Genomic DNA, 24,563 nt, shown 5'->3' with positions numbered 1-24,563 from the left:
CCTGATTCACCCATTCTGCTGTTGGGATCTGCCAACTGGCTATGCTCTTCTGGGTCTTTGACTGGTAACCTTTCATACACAGTTAGCGGTACTGGCCCTGGAATGGGGACATCTGGCCAGGGCCGTATGCACTAGTATCTGTTTAGGTTCCATTCAGGTATCAGTTCCATGTAGTTTCTCATTCTCTGTTTGAGCTCAAACCCGGTCTTCCCCAAATTTTTTTAACACTTACTGTATGCAAAATACTTGGCTAATCTCTATTGTGAACAGAGCTGATGACTAGGCACTTGGTAGGCAGCTGGCACTTTGTAAAGACTTAGCAAATTGAGTCCCAGGATTTCTGGAGTTCACATGGCCAGGAAAAGAAAATGTAACCATGCTGGGTCAAGAGACAGGTGTTGTCTTTCCCAGGGGTCTCAGGGTGAGAAGAGAGGAAAATCTGAACCCTTTTGTGCCTGCCGTAAGCCTGCCTCTCCCTTTGGGTAAGTGACAGCCTGGAAAGGCAGGCATCTTCCAGGCTCTTTTCCCTGTTGGAACATAGGGATTTATTTATTCAGTGATCATTTCTTGGGCACCTTCTATGCAGCACACATTGTGCTGGTACTGGGATAATGAAGCCTGCCTCCCTCACCAACCTCATTAGAAGCTGCACGGACTGAGTAAGGTAAAGGAAGGGCTCTGTGAAACGTGCAGCACTGCCCGCTGCCACCTAGGGGACTGGGGAGCTTGCCAGCCCCTTGCACATCCCACCTAGAGGCTCCCCTAAGATGAGCTGTGTCCTTGACCCATCATCACACCCACATCTCTCTTTCTCTTCCTGGCCAACCAGGCTTTACTTGACTTGGAATAAATGGCTTCCTGGCTTCTCCCCACGCAGGCTGTTTCTGGGCCAGGGTTTGTTTGAGGCCCTGTTTGGATATTGTTAAAAGTGGGCAGCTTTGCTCAGAAAGGTCAGCATGAGAGACAAGAACAAAGAGATCTTTCAAGCTGGCCTCTGGCAGGGCAGCCAGCAATGGCTCGGAAAAGCCCCAGCTCCACCTGGCACTGGCAGCTTCAGAGCTGGGACTGGATTGCTTAGGCTCATGGCCATCTGCAGAGCCCTGGAGAAGCCCTGTGGGCCTTCTCATTTCTCAGAGGGGTAAGCTGAGGCAGAGGGGCATTCCCAGGTCAGTGTTAGCTGGGACCCCAGATCTCTCCCTGTACAGCCCTGGCCACTGGAACCTCTGTATTTTTTTTTTTTTTTTCTTGAAGGGCATTCAATAAAAATTGGGGTTTACCCAAAACATGCCTGAGGGTGATTATTTGGTTTGCTAAAGAATTCCTGGGAGCTTATATGCCAGAATCCCTTATAGATTTGAAAGTAGTAAAAAGACACAACTTTTAGATACAGAATCTTAAGATGCATAAGATGCAGTGCTGATGCCTTGAGTGCGTGCGTGTGTGTGTGTGTGTGCATGTGTGTGTGTGTGTGTGCATGTATGTGCGTGTGTTTTGGAGGGGAGTCTGCATTTCTCCCAAGCTTCCAGGTAATGCCAGTCTGCTGGTCCAAGAGCATTGATGATGTAAAAGCTAAAGGCTGAGCTCATTCAGCAATGCAGAGAGAGGATAGTCCTTGCGGTGGAGTGGAAAGAAGGGGCCACAGTCATTCTTGGCTTTGGCCTCTTGGTAGCAGGTCCCAGGACCTGCCGGCCCGCTCTGGGCCACAGGGCCCTAGGCAGCCCCAGGGTCCAGCCCTCTTCAGCCTGCTGCTGTTGGGCCCAGCTGCCAGGGTTGTCCTAGACTGATGTCCCAAAATCAGCCAGTTCTTTTCTGTTCCGGGAGCTCATGAGGTCTGTCCTTTTACTCGGTTTGCTGCAGTCTGTCTTTTTCCTGTCTTCTGGTGGTGGCTGGTGCTGGGCTGTCCCTTTAGCTGGCCTGGCCTATGGCCTGCTCTCCAGCTCTGGGTTATTTCCTGAGACAGAGGCCTCAGTGGAACCGAAGGAGCTTCTTGTGGGGGGCCTGGCCCTGTCCTTGGGCCTGGCTTATCTACCAGGAATCCTGTTCTGTCCTCTATGTGGCAGAGGGCTGGTAGGAGGAAGGTGGTCACAAAGCTGAAGGGTCCCTGCAGGCACTTGTGTCCTCTCCCCTACTCATTAGCTCCCAAACTTCCAAACTTTAACATAAGTCAAAACATAAGTCATATGATCTTCAAGACCCAAATTAGAAGGAGAAAGGAAGAGAATATTTAATGAACCTCTGCCACATGCCTGAGTGTGCTTGGGGCCTCATGTATGTCATCTGCCTAACAGCACTATGAGGAAATGAAAAGAGACTAGGACTTAGGGAGGCTGCCTCACTTTCCCAAGATTACAGACGTAGGGACTGGCTGCAAAGCTGGGGTTACTGTGTCAGATTGTCCCTTCTGAAGCCTGACTTCTTGGACTAGGAGAACTAGAAGACCCCAGGGCATCCCCTAAACCAGTTGTTCTCGACTTGAGCGTCCATCAGAACCCCCCTGGCGATCTGATAAAGCCCAGATTGCTGGGCCCCACCCCAGAGGTTGGTTGGTTGGTTTTGAGATAGGGTCTTGCTCTGTTGCCCAGGTTAGAGTGCAGTAGTGCAATCTCAGCTCACCGCAACCTCAGCCTCCCAGGCTCAAGCAATTCTCCTGCCTCAGCTTCCCGAATAGCTGGGACTACAGGCACGGGTGCCACCACAGCCCAGCTAATTTTTGTAGTTTTAGTAGAGATGGGGTTTTACCATGTTGGCCAGGCTGGTCTTGAACTAGTGACCTCAAGTGATCTGCCAGCCTCGGCCTCCCAAAGTGCTGGGATTATAGGCATGAGCCACCACACCTGGCCCACCCCAGAGTTCTTAATTCAGCAGGTCTGGGTGGGGGTCTCAGAATTTGCATTTCTAACAAGTCCCTGGCATACGGATGCTGCTAGTCCAAGTACCACATTTTGAGGCCCTCTTGTCTGAATTATCATTTCTGGCCAGGCGTGGTGGTGTCTCACGCCTGTAATCCCAGCACTTTGAGAGGCTGAAGTGGGAGGATCACTTTAGTCCAGGAGTTTGAGACCAGGCTGGACAACATAGCAAGACCTCATCTCTGCAAATAAATAAAATAAATTATCATTTCTTAGAGTGTGGGATGCGTATTTCTAGTGACGCACAATGTGGTTTTAAGTGATGTGCACACTAACTTAAAAAATACTTCTGTTATTACTAAGGGAAGGTGAGTTATTTACTCACCTTAAAAGAAGAAGGAAGATATAAGGAAAAGTATGACATGAATAATAACATTGGTGATAGGCAGCTAGTGGTAAACATGGTAAATGAGGTATGCAGTCTACAGAAGTCTGGGAGACACTGAGCTAAGTGAAGTCTTCATTTTATGGACCTCACCCAGACTTGATGGTCTCTAAGGGGGCTGAGGTTCCCTGTCCTGCTTGCCACTCCCAGGTCTTCAGAGCACTTGGCAGGCTAGGGAAGGTCATCGTAACTCTGATCCTACCCCAGGAGTCTCCATTCTCAACTCTGAAGACAAGGGTCCGTCTTGCTTGCGTGTCCTGAGGCCAGAACTTTCCAGAAGGCAAGGGACTTGATCTGCAAATGTGTCCTTTCATGGCTCCCAGGCCCCAAAGCCCCCAGGAGCCTGTTTTGTGCATGAAATTGAAGAACGGGCTTATGTAACTTTCTTGGCTGCCAGCTTTGGCTCTTCACCCTCTGTGATCTTAATTTTTCTGAATTCGCCAGCCCAGCAACCTCTGCTCTCCGTTGTGTGGTGTGATCCGGGGAACCCCCTGAGCGAATGAGAGGGCAGCCCTTACACTTTCCCGAGCATGTGCTACGTGGCAGGAGCTGCTGGGCGGAGCTTTAGAAACCTGGGAGCGATGCGCCTGGCCCTCAGGTGGCCACAGTGTGCGAGGGTCAGACCTGCAGGTAGAAAATAACCTCGAGAGGTTTTACTTGCTTCAGAAGAGGAATTAACAGGCAGGGCAGCATAGGGAGGGTTCTGGGGAGGCTTCATGGAGGAGGTGACATTGGAACTCGCTTTTGAAGAATGAAGTGGGGAAAGGCCATGTAAGGCAGTGGAAGAAGCCAGTGCCGAGACTTGATATAGGGGATTGCGGTCATTCAGAAAGGACTTGCTCGAGTGCTGGGGGCTGAGGTGGGAGAAAGGTGAGGGGCAGGCCCCACAGCCTCAGGAAGCTACGCTGAGGGCCTAGACTGGATTCTGTGAGCCCTGGGGCCACTATAGGGCTGGACTTGAGAGGATCCAGGTGACCTTGCTGCATCCACTAGACCCCCAAGGCGCAGTGGGAGCAGTTTTTCACATTGTGGGCCACAGCCTGTTAGTGGGAATGCAAGATCTGTTTAGTAGGCTGCAGCCAGCATGTTACAAAACAGGGGTAGAGGGAAAAGGAAAATGGAAAACCTCAGTGTTGATTGCACATAGGAGAGATGGGTATTGTGTCGAGAAACTTCGGTTTTATGTCAGGAAAGTGTGTGTGGATACTGGGTTGCAATGTGAGATGTGTTTGTCACTATGGCTCACGCTTTTAAAAGCTTGAGAACTATTTCAAGGCACAGAAGGCTGACTGGAAGTGGTGAGACTGGCGGGTGTGGTCATCAAGGCCCAAGGTGAGGCAGGCCAGCCTGGGGCCATGGTACTAGGGACAGAGAGGGGAGGATGGAATCTAGCATTGACCGGATACAGCAAGTGAAGCTGTAGAATTTGAGGCTGACTGAGGTCAGAAAGTCTGACACCAGCCCAAGGCTCTTAGGCCAAGGTCAGACCTTGTTTGAGATACTCAATCTTGGTACCCCTTTGGTGGTAAACTGGAAGCCCAAGTTGCTGGGGGGAAAGAGGGGAAGGGACTAGGGGAAAAGGGATCCTCCCTCCTTTTTGTTGATGTCCTGGGCCTCCAAAGTCCTGGTGTTACAACTCTAACTTTTCACTCCAGTTATCGAATGTGTTCAAATAAAACTCCAGCAGGCAGCTCCTCCTAGAGTCTGCTGGTGTGCTGAGAGCATCCTTCTTTGCGAGCTAGGCTGGTAACAACTCTACTTCTGCCATCCTCCCACCAGGAACATCGTGAAGGGCATGAGAGAGCTCCGGGAGGTGCTGCGGACTGTGGAGACCAAAGCAACTCAGAACTTCAAAGTGGTAATATGGGGTGCTGGCAGTGCTGGCTTATTCAGGAGTCAGTTTTGGTGGGAGACAACAGAAGTCCTTGCAGGGAGCCTTTGAAGCAGGGGTGGCAGTAGGTCTCCTGTCTGCTCGTGGCAGAGGTTGGTAATCAATCTCAGCATCCTTTCCCACGCAGCCAGGGAGGTGCAGCCTCCTTCTCCCCGCAGCATTGCAGATAGTCCCTCATGTTAAATCAGATTTCAGATCTACTACCAGCCCTTCCCTGGGAAAACTGTGTTGACAAACTTGCTACCACCACTAGCAAGGTACTATGCGAACTTTTAGGGATTTGTTTATGATCCTAATAAATAACATTGACCCTGCTTGCCTGCCCCAACACAGGTCTGCCCTCCTAGGCCTTAGTTCGTCCAAACCAGAGCCACAGCTGCTTCTCAAGCTATAATTCTCAGTCAAATATCAGAAAGGCACCTGAGAGACAGAGCTGCCCATGCCTGTGGCATTATGCTTTTCCCAATACTGCAAGGGCCTGCTGAATACTCAGAGTGGGGCTGGGCTCCAAGAGGTCACGAGAGGAAGGAAATGCTCTTCTTGTCTAGGAGAGGAGAGAAAAGATGAGTTAGGAGCCGTTTGAGGCCAGCAGAGGGATGGGAGCCCCAGTGTTGGAGGGACTGAAGGAGCGAGGGGGCTCCTTGGGAGTGGGGTTGGGGGGTCTACCCAAAGGGCCGCACATTGCAAGGGGGGCAGATTTAGCTGGGTGATGGGCAGAGGGCATTCTAGGTCATGCTGGGGTAGAGCTGACAACTGTGCCTGGGTCTGAGTGCTCCCCTCTCTGCCAGATGGCGGCCAAGCACCTGGCGGGGGTCCTGCTGCACTCCCTGAGTGAGGAGTGCTACTGGAGCCCCCTGTCCCACCCTCTGCCCGAGTTCATGGGCAAGGAGGAGAATTCTTTCGCCACGCAGGCGCTGCGGAAACCTCACCTCTATGAAGGAGACAAGTAAGTTCTGCCTGCCCTGCTGCACCTTGCCAGTCTCACGTCTCACACAGGGTTCTGTCCCCACTGGTGGCTTCCTCTTCGCCCCATGCTCTCCTCCAGTCTCCACTTAGCACACTGCCAGGCAGCCTCCTCAGTCTCAGCAGGAGCCAGATCAACTAGAGAAGGCAGGTGTTGGGGTCCAGGTAGTGGAGATAATCCTATAAGGCACTCGGAGACCAAAGAAATCATTTGGAGGTTACCTGTCTTCCCAGTAGTCTTGTCTGATACACCTCTCTCTCGCTTGTGCTGTTCATCGAAGGTGTGGTCTGTAGCCAACCAGCAGAGAGTAGTTCTGGCTCCTCCCTGCTCCTTGCCCCAGCCATTCCCTGCAGTGCTGGTGCTGGGAGGAATGTTTCCTCCCTGGGAGCATCCGTACTATTCTAGCCCAGCAGCCACCACCCACCGCAGCCTTTCAGATCCATAACTCTGGGGCATATGGTATCCGGTGCCCATGAATTATGCAGGAAGAGGTCACCTTACTGGGCTGGTGCTGACTCTGGGGCAGAAGGCTGGCATGGTGGGTCAGTGGTGCTGTCTGGTGAGGCGTGTGCTCTAGCTAGGCCTGTCATTTGTGTCTTTCAGCCTCTACTGCCCCAAGGACAACATCGAGGAAGCCCTCCTGCTCCTCCTCATCAGCGAGTCCATGGTAAGCTCCAGGACCTCCTTCAGGGGCCTCTGGCCCTCTGACCCTGTGGGGAAGGGCTGTGGGGCCCAGGTACAGGCCACCCGTGACCTAGCCAAACTCTGTCTCCCAGGGATACTCCTAAAGTAGATGCTTCTTGGCCGTGGGCCCCCATACGGCAAGTCTTGCTCATTAGGTTTGGAATTGGCTGTAGAAGACTTCATTTGGAGGCCTGCATTCTGCCCCCAAATAAGTAGAGACTGAGTGCCTAAGGCCCCACCCACCTCTTTTGGGATTAAAAAGATGATCATCAACAAGGCCACAGTAAAATGTTACATAGCTGTGTGCTGGGTGCTGTGACAGATATGAGAACATGGCAGGTAGGGAATGGAAGGAATGAGCACTTTGGAGTCAGAAAGCGTGGAATCAGGTTCCAGTTCTGCATGTTAGCTGAGGGCTGGGGCACATCACTTATTTTCTCTGAGCCTCCATTTTCTCCCCTGTAATATAACAGTACTCACAAAGGTAAGCGTGCCTATGGAAGGAGTTCATTTATTCACACAACAGCTATTTATTGAGCATCTACTTTGTGCCAGACCCTGCTGGAGACACCAGAGATGCCGCAGCAAACAAAATGGAGAAAAGTCCTTTCCCTCATGGAGCTTACATTCTAGTAAAGGGAAGCAGGCAGTAAATTAATCAAAAACTACAATATGCGGGATGTCCACGCGTGAATGCTATGGGAAAAGAACACAGAGGAGAAGACAAATTGTGCTAGACAAAGCACACATGAAGTTGCTGTTTAGACTTTTCTACAGGACCCATTGCTCATGTCCTGGGCAGGAAGATGAGGCAAACACATGCACATGGATGCACACACACAGTCGTGCATGCACACATATGGTGGCCATGGTACCAAGGAATGTTTGCCCAGGGCTAAGCACTTTGGATGCTCAGCAAAGGAGAGTGCACTGTGGCTGTGTGGTTGAGGAGGTGGTAAGATGAAGGATGGACTGGACTGGTCCAAAGGGGGCACAGGAAGAGTGGGGCAGGAGCAGCAGAAGCCAAGCACACAGGAGTCATCTACATGGTCAGGTCCAAGTCCTCCAACCAAGGGGCCCATCAGAGCTGGTGAGCTGGGAACCACCAGGTTGAGAAATGGGTTTTTTAAAAAACAATGCATCTGAGAGCAGTGTATGGATGCGGAGGTTAAGAAACCAAGATCCCATGAGCTAGATCCCTGAACAGCCAGAAATGAATGTTCCCTTGGATGCCTGGGACCATGTGATGCCAGGGCTTGCTTAGATAGCGTTGGTAGTCAGATTGCCTCTGGTGCCTCAGGCCTCCCAGCAAATAGGAGCAGGCGCTGGCCTGTGGGGCAGAGGGATTGCATCCTGCCTCAGCTGGGGCTGGTACGTGTTAGATCTGAGAGTTTCTGTGTAGGGTGTGGATATTTGGATGGGAGTGCCAGCTGTCCAGGGTGTTGCCCTAAAATGTTTGCCTGTGAGGTGGGTAAGTGGTTGCCCATGGGAGGGGCCATCTCGCTGGTTAGCAGCTGTGGAGATAGAGGGACCATGTGCCACATCTGATTTTCGTGGGAGAACAGTGTGCTTTTTACTTTTTAAAAATGGGCCCTTACTTTGACCACAGACTGAATCCTAGTTTTGAAATATGGAACCCCAGATGCAGACCAGTATTCCCATCCCGTCTCCGCCATTTCACCATGTTCACCTTTCAGTGAGACTGCACTGGAATCACCTGTCTGGAAACACAGGGGTTTTTTTGTTGTGTTTTTGTTTTTTTTTTTTTTTTTGAGACAGAGTCTCCCTCATCGTTCAGGCTGGAGTGCAATGGTGTGATCCTGGCTCACTGCAACCTCTGCCTCCCAGGTTCAAGTGATTCTTGTGTCTTAGCCTCCCAAGTAGCTTGGATTACAGGTGCGCGCCACCACACCTGGCTGATTTTTGTATTTTTAGTACAGACGGGGTTTCACCATGTTGACCAGGCTGGTCTCGAACTCTTGACCTCAGGTGATCCACCTGCCTCAGCCTCCCAAAGTGCTGGGATTACAGGCATGAGCCACTGCGCCCGGCCTAAACACTGGTTATTTTGTAGCTTTTGTATACTGAGGCTTCCAGTGCAATTTACAGGTAGGTGGTGAAAGGCTGAAAACAGGGTCATCTGTTAGGTCCTTTCTCAGCCAGGGAGGTTCCAAGCTGATTAGGTGAGCATTATGTTCAGTCATATGAAATTGCCAATTTTCAATTGTTTATGACCTACAAAAACAACAGTTTCATACATTTCAGTCTAATACTATATGTTCCCGTCTTACAGATGACAAAAGTGAGGTCCAGGACAGGTATGGCTGTTGGTCAAGGTCGTATACTAATAAGCCTTGAAGCCATGACTCGAACATGTCCTTCTCCCTCAGCAGTTTCCAAGCCCCAGGATGCAGGGCTCCTGGGCTTCCATCCTGGTACTTCCCTTGCCCACTGCTCTAATCCTTGGTCTTAAGTGTAAAAGGTCAAGGAGGTGACTTGGGGATCAGAGGGCTTTGTAAAAGGTACAAGCCTATCAGGGTGAGGATGGTCATCATTTTTCGCCTGGTAGGAGTGAGGCTGGGCTCTGTCTTCCCAAGTCATTTTCTGTAGCCTCTGCTTGATCTGAGTCCTCAGGACAGAGTTCAGATGCCTTTCAGTTAAGGCTGTCTACCTACCCCCAAACCCTCCAAGCGGAGAATGGCCTTTTACAGAAACATGGCCCATGCTTGGAGCCAGGTGGGTTTTCCTGAGTATGCAATCTCCTCTAAGCAGTTCTTCCCCTTTTGTAAGACAGTGTGGCTGGCAGCCTGCCTCAGAGACTAGGGGTTAGGGGGTGGGTGAGTCTGGGTTGGCTGGCCAGGCCGTGTCCTGGGAGATTCCCTGTGGCATAGGAAACAGAGGCACTGCCCAGACGCTGTTTGCACTGAGGCTGGGAGGAGGCACGTTTTGTGGGGCTGGCTGGTTTGTTTCCCCTTACGCACACCCAGCCTGTTAGACATTCAGAAACTTGAGGGATTTGGGGGAGAGTATTGGCAATGAACTTAGCTTTAGTGTTTCATCTGCAGTGACCTTTCGCCCGGCTGCTGGATCTGGCCTATGTGGCTGGGAATGGTTTCTCCGAGTGGCCAGACCTGTCTTTTCTCCTGCCTTTGTTTTAAATTCTCCTTCCCTCCAATCTCATTCTTGATCAGTGAGAGGACTAGGGTATGGGCTCCACTCTACCAGTCTCCTAAGCTCCTGCCCTGATACCTCTCAGCTGAACCCCAAGGCTCCATGTACCTGCAGGGTTTTCCTCATCCCACTTTGATGTTGGCTGGGTTTGGCTGCAAATGATGGGCTTGGGGAGAAACCTCTAGAACAGCAGTTGGTGGCCTTGGCTGCTACTTAGGTTCTCCTAATACCTGCAGAATGCATTATGCTGCAGTGAAGGCTTTTTCCGCAGAGCCAACCCAGGAGGCATTATCATCATTGCTTCCACCTCCAGGACATCCAGAGCAGCTGCTGCAGGAAACGGTGTTTGCAGGCTTCCTTGTTTTGTGGTTTGGAACTCAGAGGAGTGGCTGTGTGGTGTGGGGCTGCTGCCTTGGATATGGTTTTTATTACAAGCTGACTATGTGCAATCAGAATGAATGAGGGAGACCTTGTCTTTCAAGAGGTAAATAGAAACCTTACTAATGCTTTCACAGGAATGCAAGGGTGATATAAGATATAACTGGTTGAAGATGATTTGTGTTTTGGACCTAGTTTTGAGTCTTTGGGGCCAAAATGGCATTTAAAAATCCACGTACTTATCATTGATTCATTCATATATCCATCATCCACCCACTTTACCATTTATCCTTCTGGCCATCTACCCTCCCATCATTTCTCCATCCACCCATCCTCCTACCCACCATCCATTCATCCACTTATTAATCCATTCATCTACCATCGATCCATCTACCCATTAATCCATTCATCCACCATCCATCCATCCACCCATTCATTCATCCATCTAGGCATCCACCCACCAACCATGCATCCCCCTACCCATTCATGCATTTACCCATCCACCTCCCATTCATCCATCTACCCTTTCATCCATCCATCTACCCACCATTTATCTATCCACCTATTCATCCACCTATCATTCATCCATCCACCCATCATTCCATCCATCCTCCATTCATCCATCCAGCCACCTACCAACCCTGCATCCACCTACCCATTCATCCATTCATCTGTCTGTCCACCCACCATGTATCCATCCATTCATTCTCTTATCTATCCATCCACCTACCATCCATCCATCTAATCTTATTCAAGCAGCTACAGCATGCTGGACCATGCTCAGCACTGTAAAGACAATGATTAACAGTTCAATCTTAGTTCCTGTCCCAAATGGACTCCCATCTACTGCAGTTTGTACCCAGGGATGTGGAGGAAATCCTGGTCCCCAAATCAGAAGGAATGACCCCAGCATCCTGAACCTCAAATGTAAATTCTTGTTTTTGAAAGAACCGTGCATGAAACCAGCCTGATTTTCTGAGACAGTTGGGGAACTAGGAGATACAGGAATCTTTATTATTTCTAAAATACTGATCTGGGGCATAAAAATATGTGCTAAAGTAAACTGAACCCTTGGATCCCTGTTTCATTCAGCTGGTGAGCAAGTTGCTGCTCTTAGAAATGGAAAGGGTACAGAGCCCTGGTGTTGAGAGAGTGGGGTGGATAGGTAAGTCTCTGGGTCCTGGGACTCTGCAGATTAACAGACTTTGTGCCATGCCCAATGCTGGGCATCTGGCTGTTTGAATCTTGAATTTACCATTCACTATCTGTGTGGCCTGGGTGAGCTTCTTACTACCCTGAGCCTCGGTTTTCTCATCTGTAAAATGGAGCTAATCTCTCTTGTATGACTTTGGTGGATTAAATAAGAAAATGAACGTGAAGGTGCCTGGTACATTTTGGTTGTTCAATATGTGCACATTTTGTCGTGATAAATACTTGATTCTGACTTAGTCATTTTTGAAAACATTTATGTTCAGATCTGATTGGGAGATAAATTGGATTAAGGATGCCATTCAGTTAAAAAAAGTGCTTCCTGGGCTTGATTCCATTAGGGATTCAGCAGATGAGCACAGATTGTTTCAGCTTTTGGGATCTGGTTTGCTCTAACACAAGGCCCTGCTCTGCTGAAGGCTGAAGCGGTGAAGGGTCTGATAACACTGCCAGCTTAGAGCCCTTGGTTCAGTGGAGGTGGGAGAGCCTCTCTCTCTAACTGGCAGAAAGAGCTATTTTTTCTGCTGCAGGAACCTGACGCAGCAGGAGCTCAGAGGCTGGTGTGGGCCTGGCCTGGGTTGCTGGGTGGATGGGACATGTCACAGAGCATGTTATTTCTTGGCTCTGTGGACTGGCAGCTCGAGAGCCAGTGGTAATTATGTCTGCTGGTGGGGACGACAGCACAGGGGGAGCATGACAGTGTCCTCCAGGGAGGGGGCAAGTGCTGGGTACAGATGCTGCCAGGAGACTTGTTTCCGGGGTAATTTTGCGGGGGGTAGGGGTGGCAGCAGCAGGCCCTGAACCTTGTTCCTTGGCCAATGGAGAGCCTGTTTTTGAGAATGCGGTTGATCAGGGCCTTGGACTTGTTGCCCAAGGAGCATGTTCTTTGCAGAGAAGCAGCACCCAGGGCCTGATGGGAGAAGCCTGGCCTTGTGTTTTGCTTCAGTTCTTTTATAAGCAGAGCCGGCCCAGGGTCTCTTATGGCATGGATGAGGCTATTGGGCACTTCCTCGGAGGTACCTGGAGGCAGAGAAGGAGCCAGGAGTGAAGTCAGAATGTTTAGGCTCTAATTTACATCCCAACCCCCTGTCTTGTATGCATTGGAAAGCTTACCTGGCCTCCCTTAGTCTTCTCATCTGTAAAATAGGCTGAGAGTACACAGATTATTGTGAGCATTTTGAGATGCCGTACAGAACGTGCTCCACATGGTAGTTCCCTTTCCTTCTCTTAGACTGGAGTCCTGTTTATGTCCAGGGTTAGAGAGGAGAAACAGGGCTGGGCAGAAGGAGAGGTTAGTGCTGCCTGTGGCCCTGCAGCCACCAAAGGATCAGGACTAGTCTTGTATCTTACTCGGTTGGAAAAAGCTGGCAGAGGAGCCCCCAGGCAGCTAGGGCTCAGGCAAGCAGCAGCAGTCCCTGACTGGCTGACTGAGGGAATGGGGGGTGGTTCAGCCTCAGCTCCCTGGGGCCTTACGCAAGGTAGCTCATCTTCTGGGGCTCAGTGTCCTCATCTGCAGAGGGTAGGGGGTGGTCAGTGGTTTCATCCCTGCCCAGGGTTACTGTGAGGCCAGATGAGACGGTGGATGTGACAATTCAGCTTCTAAAAGAGTAATGCGGGCTGGGAGCGGTGGCTCACGCCTGTAATCCCAGCACTTTGGGAGGCTGAGGTGGGCGGATCACTTGAGGTCAGGAGTTCAAGACCAACCTGGCCAACATGGTGAAGCCCCGTCTCTACTAGAAATACAAAAAAATTAGCCACGCGTGGTGGTGGGTGCCTGTAATCCCAAGTACTTGGGAGGCTGAGGCAGGAAAATTGCTTGAACCCGGGAGGCGGGGGTTGCAGTAAGCCGAGACCACACCACTGCACTCCAGCCTGGGCAACAAGAGCGAGACTCTGTCTCAAAAAAAAGAGTAATGCATGTCACACGCATAGGGCTGGCTATTTGACCAAGAGTAGTCCCTGCCTTAGGTTTCTCATGGGCCAGCCTGCCTGAGGCCTTTCTCTAAGGTCCCATGTTTGCTTCATGGATACCTGGTCAAAGACCAGAAATGTGTTATGCTAGCAGTGCTGAGCTGTTGGGTGATAGGTGTATGGGGACTAGTGTTGTTTCTTTGGCTTCTCCTCTTCTGACCTGCCAGAAGGCTTGCAGTGAATGTTCTTTATTCTGTGAGGGGCTACCCTAGGAGAACAGCCAGAAGGACAAAGGCTAGGAGCAGGACAACTACACAAGCGCTAGGTTTAAATCCAGGGATTAAATGCATGGATTAAACAGAGCAGTACATCCCCAGCACTGGGCAGCCTTAGGGTGGGTGTGGGGGTTATGGCAGTGCGCACTAGGCAGGGAGAAACCAGAGGAGAACATACTGCCATTATTCTAAGACCAGTGAGGAAGAGACGGTGAGAAGATTTAGTGTTCATGTATTACTTTAAGGGTCACAAGTGCATTCACATCTGTTACTGCATTTGATCTAGAGGATTTTCTAATGAAAGCAGGATTCTGAGGCCACTTCAATGGTGGAAGGGAAAGAATGTGGCTGGGAGTAGGTCAGAGCTACTCCCAGAGCATGGGGGTGCCCCATGTGGCCTGAAGGCAGTGAGCCAGGGAGGAGGGAGCAGGACAGCTGGGGGTGCTGGGAGGGAACTGATGCTCCCATAGTGTCTGAGGCCCTGGCCTCTGAGGCTGGCCCTGGCCCCTGAGCTGCACATGAATTCTATTCTGCTGTGGCTTACCCACCAGCCCCCATGCCTGCCTTTTCTCTGTCCCATTTCCCTCTACCCCGCCCTGTTGCCATGGTTACACACACAGGCACTGCCCAGCAACCACCAGGAGTATTTCACTTCTATCCTGCCCCAAAGCCATAGTAACCACTGAGCCCACTTCTGCTTCTGGCTGAGGAATCACAGCCCTCTCTTGCACAGGCCCCAGTTCGCACCAGTCCCTGGGACCCCCAAGGAGCCTTCCTGGCTGTCTGCCTGTTGAAGGCCTATCACCAGCCTGCGGATTTATGCTGCTGCTGCTGCCGCTGCTGCTAGGATGCTCCTCTCTTCTGTTCCTATTCTTCTGACCTAATTAACGCCCAGTTCTGAAAATCCACCCCTCCCTCTGCCAGACACAAATTCAGACACTGTTCTCTTAAAGGTCAAGGTCTAGGGTGGACAGGGGGAGGTTTCCACTCCAGGCCCAGAATCTTTCTCTCCTGCGTGTCACGCCCTGCGAAGGCAGGTTGAGTCAAGTTCTGTGTATGAGGCTGTGCCGGGGACCAGGAGTCTAGCTATGAGCAAGAACTGGTGAACCAGACAAGGGCGTGCGGGCTGAGGCATGGACTGGGTTGGGGGAGGACAGGAGAGGCCTGACCTCTCCTGGTGAGATGAGTCAGGGATGGTGCTGTAAGAAGGTGGTCCTGAATGGGGTTTTGAGGAGGTAGAAGGTGTCCAGGTTGACAGAGGGAACTGCAGCATGACCGAAGATGGGCCATGGTGACTGTAGGGACCAGCAAGGGGTTCCATGTCACTGGAGAGAAGCCCGCCAGTTAGGCTGCCCCAGAAAGGAGTTTAGACTTTATCCCGATGGACATAGTGATGGCTCGCGGCCCACTATACCCTGAACAGGACTGGTCTGCACGGACAGGCAGGAGGGTCCCCAGACCCTGGATGTGCCCAGCCAAGCTTCTTCCCACCCCTGCAGACTGTCTGGCTCCACCCCCTCCCATTATAACGTCTTGCTCCCACTAGAATTCCAGGTCAGCTTCCACTCGGGGATGTGCATCCTATACTGCTGCTCCTTCCTGTTCTCCCCATGGGCAGGGCCTCTGTGCCCCCGTCCTCTCACTCCCAAGCCACTCTTGCCTGGTGGAGGCCGCCCCTGTGGGTCCCCACCCTGGGTGGCCAGAGCTGGGGAGCTGCTGGAGGTGGCGGAGTGGGGCGGTACATCGCCGGGGACAGAACGAGGGCAGTATTCCTAGTTGGCTCAGGGGACTAGCTCCTGCCAACCTCTCCCTAGAATTTCTTCTCTCTTCCTGTTGGTGGCTGTGTGGGTGGACTTCACTGGGAAGGAGGGGGATTTCTTGGCACCTTCTTTCTCCACTCCTCTCCTTCAACCCTTTGGAGCTCCTGAGCGGCTCCTGTTCCATAGGCTGACTCCAGAGCTCAGCCTTGCCGGGATTTCCAGGCATCCCAGCACCCTCTCCTGGGCCATCTAAGTCCATGGGGGCATGGGCAGCACTCACCAACTGTGACAACGGGGCAGCCATCAGAACCCCTGGCCACCGGTCTCTCAGTGACTGAGCTGTCCCCCAGGGTGAGTCACTTCCTTGGGTCTTGGAGGTGTTTTGGCTTCCAGAGGCTTCTGGGAGGACACACTCCAGCCCTGCACTGCAGGACACACCCAAAGCCTGTGGTCTGGAGGCCTCAGGGGCTTGGGCTTCTGCCTCCAGCTCCTCACCTGTAGGAGGGGAGAGCAGTCCTGCCCAAGGGAAGCTGTGAGGCCCACTTGCTGCACAGGAGGGATGGGGTAGCTCTGATGAGGAAGATCTGGGTTTTTAGGGCTGGCAGCTCCTTTTTATTCTGTTAGGAAGGCTGAGTCCTTGGTCTTGAGGTCCTGTGTATGGAAGCAGAGGAGGGCAAGTACTATTGTACAGAAGGAGGCTCAGACAGAGGGAGGGAGATGCAGAAGAGAGCCCCATTTGGCAGAGGGGAATGGGCAGGAGAAGGGAGGATGCTGGGGGCGGCCCCCAGCAGCATCTGCCCAGAATGCAGCTCTGCCCAGCTCCTGCACAGCCCTTGGAGTGGGGGTGGAGATGTTACCATTTCTGGCCCCAGAGTGTCCTCTGCCTAAGTCCCTGCCCTGTGGCTGCTTGGAGGCCCCCATGATTCCTGCATCTGAGGAGCTTCTCCCTTTCCACCCTGTCTCTTTTGCCCCCAGCCTGCTTGTTGCCCCCAGGGTATAGAGGTGGGCAGAGGGGTGGGACCACCTGCACATACCAAAGAACATAAGAGTCCCACATCCTTGATGGGGAGCTTCTGGCTTGATGATGAGGAGCTCCCCTCTTGGAATTAGACAGAATTTCCCACTCATACAGCACATTTCCCTCTCCTACCCCCACCCCCAGCAGCCATCTGGCAACTCTGTGAGCTACTGAAATCCTCGGTGCTGGACACCAAGAGTGGAGTTCTTGAGTGTGGGGAAGCTCTCCCTGGGGAGGGACAGAGGAGAGTTTCCATGGTTAGAAGGAGCCAGGAGAGGGTCCGGTCTGGATACAGAGAGGAAGGGAAGGGGGGCTCTGGGAATGTCCTTGTCAAAGCTACTTGAGAGGCTGAAGAGGAAGAGAAGAGGGCACTGGGGGCCACAGCCCAATCTCCCCACCAAGAGTCAAGCAGCAGAGCCACCTACCCAATCCAGGCACTTTCACATCTTAGCCGAAACTCTTGCTGTAATTGTGAGAATTGCAAACACACCAGGGACTGTTCCATAAAACGACTGGCCTATGCTCCTCAAAAATGCCAGTGTCATGAGAGAGAAAGATGGGGGGCCTCTTCCAGATGCAAGGAGATTAAAGCGACATGGCACCTGAATACAAGGTATGATCCTGGACTGCATCCTGGAATGAGAAAAAGTAACCAACTATAAAAGGCAATAATAGTTATATAGAGAGAGGAACATTGAGGAAGGGTTTTCGCTTATGAGACTATTCTTGCAACTTTTCTGTAGGCTTGAAATTTTGTAGAATAACAAATTGAATACCAGAAGCTTGACCCCTCAGAACTGCTCCCTCACCTAAACTGGGCTAAGGGTGGAGGATTTTCTGTCTTGGAGAGGGCCTTTGTGGAGATGGGAAAAGGCCATTTCCGGGAGTGTGGCCATCTTTCTGGTTTGGGGCAGTGGCAAAAAGGTGATAGCGGCTGGGCCAGCAAGATGGGGGCCCTGCGAAGACAGACACCTGCTTATCTACTGTCCTCACTCTTTCCCAAACAATGTCCAGGCAACTCGAGATGTGGTGCTGAGCCGGGTGCCGGAGCAGGAGGAGGACCGGACAGTGAGCTTGCAAAATGCTGCAGCCATCTATGACCTCCTGAGCATCACGCTGGGCAGAAGGGGACAGTACGTCATGCTCTCGGAGGTACGGCCGGCCATGCAGTCCACCCCACTCCCCAGAGTCAGGTAGTCTGTAAAGGAAATCAGACAGAGCCATTTGTGCGTTCTCCATCTGTCACTCCCCTGCCAGGCTGCTCTGCCGCTTTGACCTTGGCAAGTTGTACAAGTCTCAGCTTCCTCATTGGTGAAATATGGGTAGTTAGAGAACCCACCTGACAAGGTTGTTGGGGAGAGTGCGTGTGAAAGGCTGAGAACAGTGCCATGCACAGTAATAATAAATGTTCGCTGCTATTTTTATTGCATGTCTACGTTTTGAAAGCACTTTCACAAATCTTATTCCATTTGCTCTTTGACATCACCCTGTGAGATCATTCACATGTTAAGGAGGTGAACTGAGGGCCTGAGAGGGTGAGAGACTTGAGTAGGGTCACACAGCATGCCAGGGGCAGGAACTGGGTTTCGGCAGGGTGTCTCCCAGGAGCCAAGTGTGGGCCTCCTGCAGCCTCCCAGAAGCGATGACTTGGGCAGTGACTACCCTGGAAGGGTGTGGATGGCTGGGGTGGGAGGACCCCTGGTGGGTAAGTGCTGACTATCTGCCTTCCCCAGTGCCTGGAGCGAGCCATGAAGTTTGCGTTTGGAGAATTTCACCTTTGGTACCAGGTGGCCCTCTCCATGGTGGCTTGTGGGAAGGTAAGGCCCAGGGGGCACTAGGGGTTGCACACTCACCCTCAGGGGGCTCTGCTGAGGTGGACAGAGGGGCTTTTCTGGCCAGGGGAGAGGGTGGGGATTATCCTGCAGCTGATTTGAACCTCCGGGAGAGGGAGGGGCGTGGGGTGGGCCACACAGACACCTTGTGTGAATTCCTGTCCACATGCGAGCTATGAGTGTGCCGGTGTACAGGTGTGAGTCTGTGGATGCTTTTCTCTGAGCGTGCATACATGCACGGGAGCACTGTATCCTCTGTGCTGAAGAGCTAATAATGTGACTGCATGTGGTGGATATGAGGTGCATCCAGGTGAGTGAACATTGTTGCACGTGGGCTGTAGCTCTCATCCTGTCCACTGAGCATAGCATCAGGAAATGGCCTGCTTATGGACTGGAGACTTGCCTTGGAGGGGAAGCTTAGAGGGTGGAACAGAGCAGCAGCACCCACAAGGGAGTTCGGAGGGAGTACTGCATGATGCATGGGGCCAGGAGCACCTGCATGGGGACAGGGACTGGCGGGACGCTGCCTGGAGCAAGGAGCACCGGGCATGAGTTCACTCTCTATCCACCCAGCTCCGGTGCCGTCACCCCTGCTTTTTGCTCCGATCAGAATTATACTTACATAAGCCTCTATTTTAAGCAGTGACATGAAAGGAAAACCTTTCTGAGCTGAGTTCTGAGGGTGTTGGGGCTGAGGATGCTATGAATGCAGGAAATAAGGTGGCATGAGCTTGCAGATTGTTCCAGGAGCTGTAAATATCCAGAGCCCTTTCATGGGGCTGAGGGAATTCCTCGCCCCCCTGGCCCATCTGTGCCATGTTCCATTTCTGGCCCCGCAGCCGTCTCTGAGGAGGGCCCTCCCGGCTTGCCAGTGCCTCCTCCATGCGTCAAGGGCATGCCAGCCAGCTCGGGGCCTCAGCAGCCAAGGCAGGCCAGGCCCTGGCAGGGAGGGGGAAGAGGAGCAGGTGCTGCAGCCTGAGTGTGGGGAGAGGCTTGCTGGGGAGCCTTCCCTGCCCCCATCTGCTGGGCATGTGTCTTTCCAAACCTCTCTCCTCTCCCCCATCATATTGGACACCTCGCAGAGCATCTTGAAGTCACAGCATGATCTCCTTGGCTCTCTGCTCAGCAGGGTCTTGTCAAGGCTCAGAGAGAATTCAGAACACAGGGCAAGGCCCTGGCCTTCCAAGGGTTAGGGAGTGAGAGAAACCCTCCTACAGAACTGCAGACAAAGGAGACAATGTGGGCAACGGTGAAGGGGCTGGAAAAGATGAGCCGGCCATGGGGATGGGGACAGGAAGGTGTTGAAGGCACCGGTCAGCCTGGGGTAGTAGGGACAGGGCCAGGAGGAGGTGGGGCTGGAGCTTCCATGGAGCCTGGGCGGACAGCTCACAGTGGCATGGGCAGGTTCTTCCTACCTCCGGGAAACACAGAAAACCAGTCTAATCTTGGGACAGTGAGTACAGGTGGGAGAGGCCTAGGGCCAGAGCAGTGGTTCGCACCCTTCTGTGGGTCATGGACTCCTTTCAGGAGGTAAGGGGAAGCTGAGGACTCCTGCTCAGAAAAATTCACTGCACATGCAAGTTAGCTTTAAATCCGAGAGAGGCTCCTAGAAGCTCTCCAGGCTCAGTCGAAGGTGTCGTGATAGCCTGGGAGGTAAGGAGTCTTCTGCCACTGACTAGCTGGACTCAGACAGATCCAGACACAGCCTGGCACCATCCCAGCATCCAGGGAGCTGGTTTCGTGACTTGGCTCCTTCACAGACCAGCAAGGTGACCCCAGGAGTGGGCTTGCATCAGGGAGTTAAGATTGGCCAGTTCCTCATGCATGAGGCTCCATGGACTGGAGACACTGTGTGTTCGGTGCAGCAGGAGATTGTTCTGGAAAGCATTCTCCACCCACCTTGGGAACCCTGCCCACCAAATCAGTCTGCCTGATTGTCCCAGGCAGCCCTCAGGAGTGGCCAGACCTTGCCTTTGCTGAAAGCCTAAGGTGGAATCAAGGGCCTGTGTCTGTGATTGTGCCCAAAAGGCCTTCCAGAAGGTGAGTCTGGGTAGTTGAACCTGCAGGAATAATGGATGAGTTCCGTGACATGATTTAGGTCATTCCTTCTCTTGGTCTCTGTGCAGCAATTGCATTGGCTGTGTTGCTAGGTAACCAGCATGACAAAAAAAAAAAACTGCTGCTCCGGCTGCTGAGTCCTCAGATGGCTCCTTAAATAGCAGCGTTTTTTGGTGTACATGGGGGTGGGGTGGAAGGGGTTGGAATGCAGAGGGTCAGGGTTAGAGAACCCTGTATGGCAAGGATCCAGAGTTCAGCAGCCATGAGAAGGAGGACAAGGAGAAGCCTGAGTCTTGCTAGGGTGTGGATGGAGGGGCCTTGGGGAGGGACTTGGAGTGGTGGTCCCAGGGCAGGGCCTCAGGAGGAGGTAGGTAGCCTGACAGTACCTTCAAGCCCCTCAGGCACCCTGGCACCTGCCCACACTGGGCACCCTGTGGAGTCTCCCAGCCTGCAGGAGCCGGTCACCTGCCAACACTCTCTTGTGCTTGGCCTCCTACCCTCTTGTTTCTGGAGAGAGCCATGGGGGTGGTGGCCTTTTTTGTCTCTCCCACCCTTTCTGTGGGGTCCTTTGAGGAAAGAGCCATGGCCTCATCCCCTTTCCTGAGTGACCCCACAACCCCTAGCCCAGTACTGGGTCCAGAGCACACCCTCGGCAAAGACGTCCACAATTAACCTAATAAGTCTGAGCCAAAGCCCAGGGAAATCTATCACGTCTGGGTTGAGAAAAGCTCTTCCTTAGATGGCGGGGAAAGGGGGAGGCCAGCTGGAGGGAGGCGGGTTGTCCACGGTGGACATAGACCATTCGGATCCTAGCTGTGCACCTGCCAGTTGCTCATACCCTGCTGTGGATAGGCAAGCCTTCCAGAGCCTCCGTTTCCTTCTGTACCTCCAGAGTTGCTGGGGGGATATGAGAGCTAATTAATGGGGGGTTGCTTGGCCCACAGTAGGGCCCAATACATGGGAATTGTCATAGTTACACACAGGTACCTTCAAACCTGGAGGTCACACAGGTACAGGGGTGTACACACTGGGAGGATTACTGCTGAGTTTCCTAGAAAAGGTTCCAGCCCAGAAAGAGTGTGTGTGTGTGTGTGTGTGTGTGTGTGTGTGTGTGTGTGTGTGTGTGTGTGTGGTTTTTTTTTGGGGGGATGGGGGAGGGGGCACATAGGGAAACAGGCCTCCTTTCTGGCCAAGGTGGTCATCATAGAAGCAGTGTAGGGTAGTGGTTAGAGCCAGGCTATGTTCAAACCTCAGCTCAGCCATTCATAGGCTGTGTGGCTTTGAACAAGTTACCTAACTTCTCCGCATTTCAGTTTTCCCATCTGTAAAGTAGAGTCAGAGTATCTACATCATAAGATTGCTGTAAAAATTAAATCACTTGGTATTTAAAATGCACTTAGAACAGGGGTCTCCAGACTCTTTTCTGTAAAGGGTCAGATAGTAGATGTTGTTGACTCTGCAGGCCCAACAGTTTTTTGCAACTATTCCACTCTACTACTGTATCAGGGAAACAGCCATATACAGCATGTAAATGAATGCACATGGCTGTATTCCAGTAAAACTTTATTTACAAAAATAGGCAGAGGGCCAGATTTGGCCTGTGAACTGTGTTTTGCCAACCCCAGACTTAGGACAATGCCTGCACATCCCAAGATCTGGATAAGTGTTTGCCGCTGCTGTTCTTCTCATTACTGTTATTGGTAACATTCATGTCTGGCTGTGGCTGCCCCCCAACCCCAGCCCTCCTTCACACTTGGCCGTCCTCAGCAGGTCTAGTCTGAGTCCCTGAAGTCTGGGGGGATCCTCAGATTACTGTCTGGAGGTTCTCTCCAGCTCTGCCAGTTTAGAACATCTCCCCTTCCTCTCTGCCAGCCTTTATACGACCCCCAACCCCTGCCATTGGCCATGCCTCCAGAGTCCTTATTTGTTTGTTTGTTTGTTTGAGACACAGTCTCACTGTGTCACCCAGGCTGGAGTGCAGTGGCACAATCTCGGCTCACTGCATCTTCCACCTTTTGGGTTCAAGCGATTCCCGTGTCTCAGCCTCCTGAGTCGTTGGGACTATGGACACACGCCTCCACACCTGGCTAATTTTTGTCTTTTTAGTAGAGACGGGCTTTCACCATGTTGGCCAGGCTGGTCTCAAACTCCCGAGCTCAAGTGATCCGCCTGTCTTGGTCTCCCAAAGTGCTGGGATTGTAGGCGTGAGCCACCATGCCCAGCCCTCATTTAGAGAGCCCCTTTCTACCTCTAAAATTTCTGTGCTTGAAATTTGAATTCCTTTTGGAGAGCTTCCATTGGTTGTCATGTTAGCTGTCATCATGTTACCTAAAGAGCAAGGGTCACAGCCTCTAATCTTCAGATGAGGAAACTGAGGCCCAGGGAGGGATTTGCCTGCCAACTGCCTAGGCTTCTCTGCCCTGGCCCACTTCCTGGCTCCTGAGAGCAAAGGGATACAGAGCAAGGCTTGGTTGTTTGGGGAGCTCGCCCTTGAGATCCAGGGCTGTGAGTGACAGTGTTTCCTGCTCTTTTTTCTGCAGTCAGCCTACGCTGTGTCCCTGCTGCGGGAGTGTGTGAAGTTGCGGCCCTCGGACCCCACCGTGCCCCTGATGGCCGCGAAGGTCTGCATCGGGTCCCTTCACTGGGTGAGTGAGCTGTGAGGGCAGGGCCCAGAGGCCTCCTGTGGGGAGGGTGGCAGCAGCTGGCTGTGCACGTCTTGGCATGTATGTGAGGGTGCATGCGGAAGGTGGAGAGGATGGGAGCTACCAGGCAGATGGGCCTAGGCAGGGAGAAAGTCTCTGAGGAGCTGCCAGCCTCCAATGGCAGGGTCCACTGACTCAGGATGGTGCCTGGTTTGGCGGTTCAGCCTTGAACTGTGGCCTCCAGAGAGTGAAACATAAGAAAGTAGAGGTGCCCCCCACCTGCCCAGCAGCAGAGTAGTAGGTAAGACCTTGAGTTACCTGGACCAGCCCCATCATTTCTGAGGCTTCAGATGACCTTAGCATCCAATCTGCAAGGGCCTGCAAGGCACGATTCTGGGGGCAGAGTTGCTCTTGGCGGAATGGGAAGTTGGTCTTTTCCGTCAGCCCCTCTCCTTCCTCTTGGCTCCAGCCCTCCAGGGCCCTGCCCTGTGTTCCGCTGCCATCTTACTGCTGTCTGCAGAAGCAGCTGAACTGTTAGAAGGCTATGGCTCCAGGTGTGCCCTCTCCCCAGTTGGAGGCCTTTAACCCCCAGTTGGGGGTTGCAGGCTCCTGAAGACCCCCATGAGATAGCAGCTTGGAGTAGTGAAGGAGAACAGTGCCAGGAGCCCAGGTCCTCTGCCTTGCTGTAGTCCTCCTGCCCTGGGTCTGCTCAGATGCTGCTCCAGGCCTATGGGGGCTCTTGGGCCACGGCACTGGGCCCCAGCAATGGGGCCTCTGAGCAGGTATCTCTTCCAACTGGGGGCCCACTTCTGGATAATCTTTGCTTTCTTCAGTCCCAATCAGCTTGCTGATGTCAACCTCCTATTTCTATTCTCTCAAGCAACACAGAGCAAGTGCATCCTCCCTCCCACATGATGGATATCAGGCCCTTCCCCACCCACATCTCCCCAGTTCCTTCATCTGATCTCCAGGCCCAGGGTCTCCTAAAGTGGGCACTTCCCCTGGAGATGGCCTCCCTGTCTTCCTGTTGGCCTGACACCTTCGGCCACCCCCTCACCATTGTGTGCCCAGCTTGTTCTAAGGCAGTGGGGGCCAGGCTCTGGGTGCATACAGCAGAAGCTTCATAATTAGCAGCCTTTACAACTCTTCTTGCCACTTTCCCTCCTGTACACAAACAAATCATGGATTCTGAGGAGGGAAGCAATGAGCTTTCCACAAATTCCATGTTCCAACTTTTCTTCCCTAGGATTGGAAACTGGCCCCATCCCTCTGCTGGGTCCCCACCTCGTCATCGCAGCAGGGCTCGCCTTCTCTCTGCTCCAGGGAGTCAGTCCTCCCAAGCACAGAGAGGCTGGGTGAAAAGAGCACCTTTCCCCTTTTCCACCTGGTTCTCAGATCCCTGTGTCTGAAGTGCCCCATCCCCTCTGTGGCTGATCAGGAGGAAGGGAAAGTGTGGCATCGTGTTCTTTATGCTGT

General features: G+C 52.5%; 1 protein-coding gene across 1 annotated transcript in view; it reads left to right on the top strand.

Moving 5' to 3' along the window:
* The window catches only part of TTC7A (tetratricopeptide repeat domain 7A), a 135,611-nt gene that overhangs the window by 48,485 nt on the left and 62,563 nt on the right, over positions 1 to 24,563 (top strand). Inside the window, 6 exon segments of the mRNA XM_063618049.1 lie at positions 5,074 to 5,152; positions 5,974 to 6,131; positions 6,753 to 6,816; positions 17,570 to 17,707; positions 18,289 to 18,372; positions 22,986 to 23,090. Of these exon segments, the coding sequence (XP_063474119.1) occupies positions 5,074 to 5,152; positions 5,974 to 6,131; positions 6,753 to 6,816; positions 17,570 to 17,707; positions 18,289 to 18,372; positions 22,986 to 23,090 (628 nt within the window).

This window comes from Symphalangus syndactylus, chromosome 14 (genome assembly GCF_028878055.3).
Source record: "Symphalangus syndactylus isolate Jambi chromosome 14, NHGRI_mSymSyn1-v2.1_pri, whole genome shotgun sequence".
In the NCBI taxonomy this organism is placed as follows: domain Eukaryota; kingdom Metazoa; phylum Chordata; class Mammalia; order Primates; family Hylobatidae; genus Symphalangus; species Symphalangus syndactylus.
This window is presented reverse-complemented; position numbering and strand designations above follow the sequence as displayed.